The sequence below is a fragment of the Sporothrix schenckii genome (genome assembly GCF_000961545.1).
Source record: "Sporothrix schenckii 1099-18 chromosome Unknown Cont49, whole genome shotgun sequence".
NCBI lineage: Eukaryota > Fungi > Ascomycota > Sordariomycetes > Ophiostomatales > Ophiostomataceae > Sporothrix > Sporothrix schenckii.
In genome coordinates, this window is record NW_015971150.1 from 588486 (window position 1) to 597410 (window position 8925).

An 8925-nucleotide genomic window follows, 5' to 3' on the forward strand; every position below is an offset into this window, starting at 1 on the left:
AAAGAGGAAGGCCACAAAGGAAGAGGGCAAGTGCATTTGCAAGAGCGCCTTCACAACCAGATTAGACGCACCTGATGGAAACGGCGGGGGAGCTGCGATCTTCGGCGGGCAAGCATGGCGTTAGCGGCGGCCTTTACTCCCACGCTTTTTGTAACTGGTGCCAACGGCAGCGAGCTGCACGCACCTGTTAGTGCTTCCCTGGAGAGGAAGGAGGAGAGGAAGGAGCAGCACAAGAACGAGTCTTCTAAAACAGGCAGGAACGACCTGAGTCGAGCTCGCGACTTCTCACAATAGGCTGCAATTTGCAATCTTTATAGGCATTTTCATTCTTGGCCCTTCCACGTCCAACATCACTTGCTTCCCCAGCCAGATCGTCAGATCTTCTGCAAACCACGCAGCGACCGCCAACCTGTCAAAGAATCCGCCAACAAGAGGCCCCTCTTCCCACGAGGCCGCGCTGGGGACCTCTACCGCACTTTACTTCCCCCTCCCACATGACCTCGCACAGCTCTCTCGTTTCGCCTCACCTCCTTTCTTCACCTTCTCTCCAGCTTCACGCATTTTGCCAGGGTTTGCGGCCTCAGCTTGTCTTCGCGACGGGCCTCGATCCACCACGTTTTTGTATTTCTCGCCGCTTTTAGTCTCGTTTGCCCTTCCCATGAGCAGTCATGTTTGGGAACCTGCCCATCTTCTGTAAGTATCCGCCTCTCTTTGACATCATTTTCGAATACCTGTTGAATTGCCCCTTCGTTTGACGATGCTGGTTCCTTAGCATTGTTTCGGACCCTGGGCCCCTGGGTGCTGCCGTTTGGCCTCTGTATACAACTGCCTTGACTCTGGTTCACAGTCCCCATCTTATCCGTCATTTGCCAACGCTCTTGGGTCGGCTCTGTTTATGCCTCTATACGCCATTAACAGCCGAATCAAAGCACGATTCCCCAACTTCTACATTCCCGTTCGGTGGGCGTCTGGCACATTCACATCCTTTGCTAGTAGACTGCCAGTGTTGGAAGTGATTGCTGGACCCTCTTGTCTTGTTAATGCCTTCGAATGGTTCGTTCAGGTTCGCAGCGTCTCATCCATCACGCTTGCTAGGTCTGATCGCCTTCGCACCAATGTCTATCTCGTGTGCTTGTCTCGGCTTGGCCGCGATCCGTTACTGTTTTCCTTCCTTGGCCTTGCCCATTCATGCCTTCTGCCTCTCTTCTTGCGACATGCCCCATCATCCGAACTTCATCTGACCAAGCCACACTATAGCAAATGCGCTTCCATCGACGCCTCCCAAAGATGTGCCACCGCCCACACCCGTGAACTTCCCGCGCTACTTCGCCGACTTAACGGGGCACGGCGCCGGTGCGGCTTCTGGTGGTCCGTCTGGGCCCACCAAGAAACATCCTCTGACGGCCATCCTGCAGAGCATTGTGCGCCCAACGGATATTAGCCTTGAGCACTTTCAGGCCCTTGGCGTCCACATCAAGCAGAACGCCGAGCCCACAGTCCTCATCCCTGAATACCACACCCTCGTTCCCGATTTTTCCACGTGGGAGGACATCTCATACGACGATGCCCGCGAACTCAACGAATCTACACGGCGGCCGCTTAACAACGGCAGCCGGTCTCCGGGTATCCAAACCTACCTGGACCGGAGACGCGAATTGTCTATTGATAATAACGCCGCCTACCGATCCGTGCGCCGTATGCAACCGCTACAACCCGGCCAGCCGGCAGTGCGGCTTGGTAACGCCTACGAGTTTTACCGTCATCTCGAGAGCTTCTCTACGTATTGGGATGACACATCAATGACGCTGCCTCCGGACAAAGACCCCTCCAAGTCGTCGAGTGCACCGTCGGATGGAGCCGACGCCCCCGATTCCAAGACCGCCAACGAACAAGGCGACGAAAGTATAGATGCCGATGGCGGTGACGGCAATGAGAGCGGTTGCGATTCTGTCTCTTCGGCATCCTCTACAGCAGTTACGACGGACTCGGAAAGTAAACCCTCATCACCAGCCAAGGACGGTGTACCGTCCGTTCCCGAGTTCCGCTTCTACCGAACCAACGCTGGCAGTCAGATGCCGCCAGAATATCGACTCCATATTATCACAGCTTTCCTCAAGCTTGTCGCCTATGACTTTGGCTGCAATGTTTCTGCACCCCGTGTGGAGCCGCGTCTATACCTCAACACGGGGACAATATCGCTCGAAGAAGCGCAAGACAATCCGTCTGACAAAAAAGGACACGTTGAAGTCCAGAAACAAAACCAGGATCAGCCACACGCAGTCCAAGCGTTGAGGTATCCAAAGGGCCCCAGCTCTTACTTTTCCTCGGGCTGTGTCTTTGTATTCCGCACACCGTCAACACGGGAAGCGGCCCGCGCAGGATTTGTCGACGGCCCTCTAGCCGCCGTTAGCGCTCGCCATACGACAACGTTCTCCAGCGGCTCTGAGGAAGCAGGGTCGGACAAAGACTCGTCCATCGACCTTGCACGTGAACTCGTTGCGGCACTCCTGACAGCCCAACACCGGGCACGTGAGGGCCGTGCAGAGCGCCGCATAGGCAAAGGCGAGTGGTGGGCTACGAAGCCGCGCTGGGGTGGCGGCTCTGGCGGCCCAATTGGTCGCGAGGTGGACTCCGCTCCCAATACAGACGAGGTCCTAGATACCACTGCAAAGGAGGAGGGTGCAGGCACCAGTGCTAATGAACCTGGAGGCGGAAGCGGCCTTGATAGCGGTGCTGTCAGCAGTGGGCTACCCCGGCCCGGACGATTTTCATCCGGAAGAGGGACGGGGGGTATCAGCGGAGGCGGCGGCGGCGGACGAGCCAACCTGATGAATGCCCTCGAATCTGCCTTTAGCATCACCGGTATGCCCGTCCGTGGTGCGACGAAAAAGCCGCGCAAAGGCTTGGCAATGTACGACAACTACCGCATGGTGCGCCCCCCGAGTTCTAGCTGGGACAAAAAGACACGGTTTCAAGCCATTGGCCGGAAAGTTGACGCCGATTACGATGACATATTCGTCGTGAGCGCACTCTTCCACCACATGTCCATTGTGCGTGTGCGTGTATCCCAGCGGTTGCTGCAAGCACTGGACGGGGTCGAAGCAGGAGACGACGTGGCCCTGGATGGAAAATGGGCAGGGCTTGAAGTGGTTCGCAGTCCTTGGTTCGATTTCTTTAAGGTTGAGGACCGGTTAAAGGCCATGCGACTTTCTTGGGCCATGATGGCCTATCTGTTGCGCGAGCAGGACACTGACATGAAGATGGGCGGTGACGCGTAACGCATGAGAAATATTAGCGAAGTGAACTGGCGCTGGAAAATATAAAGACGAGCAACGATTCGTCTAGGGTTTGCTTTTTACAATGCCTTAAAGAGTGCGGCGAAGCTGCCTTTTCGCAACGCTTCATAGTTTAGTAGGTCTCTAAGCAATACAAAATAAAAAAAACGCACTTTTTTCACGGATTTGAAAAGGGAAAACGACGCAAAGGGCTTGCGCATTCTCAATGGTCACTTGTAATACCAGATGAAAAAAAGAAGTAGTAAGTTTATAATATAAGCAAGTGGGAATAAACAACAACAATTGTGCACAATGTTGGCTATAAGAAATAGACCGGTCCATCTCTCTTTTGTCCTTAAATAACCCCCCAAGATTAACCCATATACAAATAAGAAATGTAAAATGTTTAAAAAAAAAAGTGGTGACTAAGAATAGAAAGCGCAATGGACGATAACGGAAATGACAGCTTGACATTCGGTAACAATTGTCTTTCTGCAAAAGTAGCGAACAAAGTCGAGAACCAAACGAAAAGGCGAAAGGAAAGAATGTTGTAATTTGCCCAGTGGCCACACTTGTGGTTTACCGAAAGAAACCCTGTCTGTCATATAAAGTCTCATTTACATGACAAATAATAGGTTTGTATCTGCGTCTCAGTTAGTATATGGTCGTTTAAGGAACGATTCGGCGTGGTGGAAAGCAGCAACATAAATAAATAAAAATACATGCTTGCAAAAAAGAGGCCTTACCGAGAGGGTGCGAACTCGACAGCTGTGGCTTCTGAGAGTAACGAGTGGATAGCTCGTCACGGATGCTGTTCAACAGCTGAACGTAGCTTTGCTGGGGGTTCTTCCTGAGAGAGGAGATGAACGCCCACGACATAGCGCCAGTGGCTTGTGATGCAATCGTAGCGTCGGCACTGTTAGAAAAAGAAAGATGTTAGCGGCTGTTTATATCCATCAAACACAAAAAAAAGGTGATGCCACCATGGGAGGGTACGTACGAAGTTTGATCGTCCTTGCTACCTGAAAGCATTATGACGTCGGCCGGCGACGTCTTGGTAGCAAGAGTACGAGCATGTGCCTCATCACCACCGGTTGCTTTCTTGAAGAAGCCCATGATATTATGGGCAACTCCACCAAGATCACCCTGGCTGTAGGACGAGATGACGTTGAGCAGGCCCTGGCCGGCTTCCTTGGCCAAGTTAGGCTCCTTCAGGATGCCCTGCGTAGAGTAAATGTACGGCAGGTCGAGGGCCGTTCCCGAATGGCATGAGTCGAAAATGGCAGTTAGGCGAACGCCAGCTTGTAGTGGCCGGACCATAATGCGGTGCATTTCGTCGTCAGTGATGTGGCTGTGGGTCCGGAAATCGACTGGGTAAATGACTTCGTCGTATCCGTCGTCTTCATCGCCGTCAAGATCTCGCGTCTGGCCCCCGTGACCTGAGTAGTGGAAGAAAAGCGAGTCGTTTGGCCGGGCGTCCTTGACCAACCAATGCATCGCGCGCAGGATGTTCTCTTTGGTAGGTTGGCTCATAGGGTTTTGCTGGTCGTCTGTGAGAATGACCATATCCTCCCGCCTGTAGCCAAAGTTCTCCACCAAGTAGGACGACATGTTCCGGACGTCGTTGATACAGCCCCGAAGTTGTCCCCGTTGGCCGAAGTAGTTGATGCCTATCAAAAGGGCCTTCCTCCGTCCAGTACATTGTGAGTATTGAAAGTTGTAGCCGGTTGGAGCACCGTTACCGAACTGCTGAGGCGTCTGTGGAGGCTTGTGGATGTTGGGGTCGACGTAGGCGGCGCTCGCTAGCCAAGTTAGATACGTCGGAAGATAAAGAGGTGAGCGGACTCAATGCACGTCATTACTTACACTGCCGGGGGCCGCCAAACTGCTGTTGGCCGCCGTTGAAAGGGACACCGCCAAAGTGCTGTTGTGGCGGTGGCTGGGAAGATGCTGTTAATTCTACAGGCACTACGCAAAGCATGCGAGATGACAACACTTGGGTGGAAATGTGACGCTGCGTACCTGGTTGTAACCATATGGTTGCGGGGGCGGCTGATGGAACCCATAAGCCGGGACGTCAGGACCTGGTGGCATATATCCGTTGAACTGTTGAGGCGGACTGCCAAGACGGAATTAGCATGCAGTTGCCCAAAACACGGGAAGGGTACACACGAAGCACAATAAAAAGGCACAAGGCGGGCTCCCGGCAGGTTGACCAAGTTCGTGCGTCGAAAGTTGGAAGGCGGAAGTTACTCACGGGAAGTAGCCTTGGGGAGGGAATGCGCCAGGCGGCGGAGCGCCGTAAGGGCCGTAATTTTGTCCCGGGTATCCAGACATGTCTGTGCTGTCTAGTAGCCGTCACGTTGTTGCAAATAGGCCGGAAATGCGCGCAATGAAGCGGCACGCTTCGGCTGTCTGGTTCGTAATGACGAGACAAAAGCAGGCGAACAACTAGAATCCGTCGAGGTTCGTCGGGAAGCGCCGAGGCTCTTTCGAAGGTGGGTAGTAACGACTTCGGTGGCTCGACAAAGGATTTTTATCAAGAGGCCAGCAGAACAAATCAGGCCAAGTATGGATTATTCAGTAGGAGAGCTCCGGCAGCCTTGGCACTGAGCGTTAGCACGCATTCGTTGCGAGAAAAGACAACAGATGAATGAAGCATAAAAAGGCAGTAGGATTTCCAGTTTGAAGAGGTGATGGATGGGATACTGGCCGGAGGAATACTGATGGAGCTCAATTAGGCAAAGGCAGAAGGAAACTAGGGGCCCAGACTTTAAGAATAGACTCGGGGGGGTTTTGGGTCAGTGCAGTGAGAGCCTTGGGCTGAAGCAAAAGAAATGATGGGAACGGACATGGGCGCCACCAGCTGAGAAGGCACGTCCGATGCGCGAAGGCTGCAGGCAAAGGTGTAAGGCAAAGAAAGGTGACAAACAGAAGCAATTGGGATCAGAGGTTGAGAGGCCCTGGCTTGAGTCTTGGGACCACGAGGTGGGAGAAACAAGCAATGACCGCACCGAAGAAGGAATGGGAATGGTGACGGAGGAAACAGGTTGAATAGGGAGCCGTGAGGGTGAACGACAGACGTGGTACTCGGACCAGAAGCTCAACTTAAGCTCAACTTACGGTCGCGGTGGGACGCGCAGAGCGTCGCATGGAAACGGAGTGGGGTAGCAACAGGACTGGTGCGGTGTGTGAAGCTCCATGAACAGATCTACGAACGACGAGCACTTACAGCAACGACCGGGAGATTGGGCGATGCCCGAAAGAGGGTCCGGGAGTGGTCGGGGACGAGGGAGAGCCCAGCGTGATGATCGGGTATAAATCGAAACTTTGCGGTGACGACAGAAATATTAACGCGGGTAAGACGGGCGCTCAAACTGGTAAGTGGCGGAGAGGCGGGGATGCAGCCGTGGCCACTCGAGTTGCTGGTAAAGGCGGCGAAGGACAGGCTCGTGTGAGGGCGAGAAAAGGGTGGAAGAAAGATGCCCAATGGACGTGAGCAGCGTGACGAGAGGAGGAGAAAAAGAACAGACGAGGTGGTGGGGGGGAGGACCGAGAGGGGTAGCTTTGATTGGATGCCAGGAAGGCCAGGCAAGATCGGACAGACGACGGACGCCAGAAAGGAAGCAACGAAGGAAGGTTGGAGCACGGAAGGCAGGAGCTCTGACAAAAAGCTGTGACGATGCAAAAGAGGCCGGGAAAATATGGCAGAATCAAGAGCAATGCGGACCAGAAGGCAGGAGGAGAACCTGGCTAACGAAAGGGGTCGGAAGAGAAAGGAAACCGGCGCGGAAGGCGAGTTCAAGAAAAACAAAGAAGGAAACACCAACCACTGCTGGCCGCTAGCGAGTTCCTCGGGCGCGGCGCCAGGCAACGCAATTGGACAGTGGCAAATTGGAGGTAACTTAGAGGGACGGTTCGCCGTAGCGGGTTGCGGCTTCCTTTGTGTCGGCGTTGCTAACAAGGATGGCTGGCGCGAGAGTCCTTTTGTAGGTTCGTTCCTCGTCCATTCCTTTAGTTCTTGCTGGGACAGGAGGGACCCAGTGGGAGCAAACAGACGTGGTCTTGCGCCAGCCTTTTCGCCATGTAATTAACGCCCTTTCCTTTCTTAGCAGGCTCGGAGTTTCCTTTGGGTGGGCACGACCAGCTGGATGGGGAGGCTTCGCTTCGCGCTGGCTCCGTCAGTCAGGCATTCTTGAATGGGAAAGACCGACCTTCGCATGACGGCGCTAACATATGGAGCAGATGGGGCAGATGGAGCAGATTCCAACAGCGCATATGGTTGGGTGAGATGCACATAGCACCGCTCCGCCTTGTCTGGTCTACATGTTCAGTACTTTCGTTCGTCTGGCAACATGGGGTCGGATACAGGTGGTTGCAACACCACAGGTGCGGACAGTATGACATACAGGGTTACATGTGCGACCCAGTCGCGCCTTCCCAACGACCGAACGGACACTGCGTTACGTGTACTGCATTTCGATATTTCAATATTTCGATATTTCGATATTTCGATATTTACTGCGATAAGCAGCAGGTGCGATGGTGCGCAGCACCGTCCCCTGCCTTGCCATCCAACGCTGATATTTTGGTCGCTTCTCACTTGCCTGACAGATTCGAGCCCCCCCCCCCTCCCCTTTATTTTCATTCTATTCCCTTGCCGCCGAGGCTGAACACGGCGACAAAACTTTTGCGCTCCAACGTCGCAATATTGCCACGGCTGATCAACAGAGAGCTCCAGTCGTTGTTCATAGCAGCAACACGCAAAATTCTAGACAGCGCAATTTCCCACCCTAGCAGATCGCGGTTTGCAGACGGCGGCCAGCAGCCAGCCGAACGTGCCAAAATTACAGACAGAAATATCATGGCCCCGTAAGTAATCAACACATCCCGGCAGGTCGGCAAGTGGGCGTGGTGGTCCTCTCCAGACAGAGCGACTAGAGAGTGATAGGACGGCGGCCCAAGGGAGCAATGAGTATGCCAACGCACTCACGAAGCTTGCACAGAAACCTGGATAGGCCCAGCAACGGTGGCCAGCCGTGTCCCGGTGGCTTGTACGGAGTTTTACTACAGCCTCACATTGCCGCTCCCTGCCCATGCACGCTGGCCAGGGCAGGCTGTGCGCCCAAGTTCGCGCAACAGGAAACGGGTACGTCCGACTAGAAGGCTTTTCCGCGTGCATGGGTAAGGGACCTCCCGCGCGCACGAAATACAGACGACATCCACCGACCGTATCATAGCCAATTCGCGGACGACCTGCCTCACGGCAAAAGCAGTAAAAATACATCGATGTAACTTGGGCTCGCTGTTGACGGTCAGGGGTCCCAGCAGTGCTTTTTATTCGTTGTGATTCGGAGACTTCGAAATGCTGCAAACACGCACAGTGTCAACAGTGCGTCGGAGAGGCTTTCAGTTTGTCGACTGGAGCCTCTCGCACGTTTTTGGTTGAAGCCGGGGAAGGCGACCAGCTGAGAACCCCTGTCCATCTGGCCATTGTCCAATGATGTTGTATACGATGGCGGGCCCGCATATGAGGCTAGACCGTGTTGGTTCAACACGCTGTCGACACCAAGCGACAATGCAAAACTAGGCCGTGGCCAGAGGCCAGACCACACTGTGTGTTACTTTTCGGCCACGTCCTTCCTATTTA

At 53.9% G+C, this 8925-nt stretch overlaps 3 protein-coding genes across 3 annotated transcripts; 2 read left to right on the plus strand and 1 right to left on the minus strand.

Annotated features, from left to right (window-relative positions):
* Positions 1-1115: 1115 nt before the first annotated feature.
* SPSK_00453 (uncharacterized protein) lies at positions 1116-3278 on the plus strand (the record flags this gene model as incomplete). Its single annotated transcript, XM_016727422.1, has 2 exons — positions 1116-1155; positions 1258-3278. The coding sequence occupies 2 exons, from the start codon at positions 1116-1118 to the stop codon at positions 3276-3278; spliced, it is 2061 nt and encodes a 686-aa protein (XP_016582733.1).
* Positions 3279-3892: 614 nt separating this feature from the next.
* On the minus strand, positions 3893-5612 carry SPSK_00491 (uncharacterized protein; the record flags this gene model as incomplete). Its single annotated transcript, XM_016727459.1, has 6 exons — positions 3893-3918; positions 4022-4191; positions 4276-5077; positions 5142-5214; positions 5298-5394; positions 5533-5612. The coding sequence occupies 6 exons, from the start codon at positions 5610-5612 to the stop codon at positions 3893-3895; spliced, it is 1248 nt and encodes a 415-aa protein (XP_016582734.1).
* A 1367-nt stretch (positions 5613-6979) lies between these two features.
* Positions 6980-7369, plus strand: SPSK_10328 (uncharacterized protein; the record flags this gene model as incomplete). Its single annotated transcript, XM_016736789.1, has 1 exon — positions 6980-7369. The coding sequence occupies one exon, from the start codon at positions 6980-6982 to the stop codon at positions 7367-7369; it is 390 nt and encodes a 129-aa protein (XP_016582735.1).
* Positions 7370-8925: the final 1556 nt, after the last annotated feature.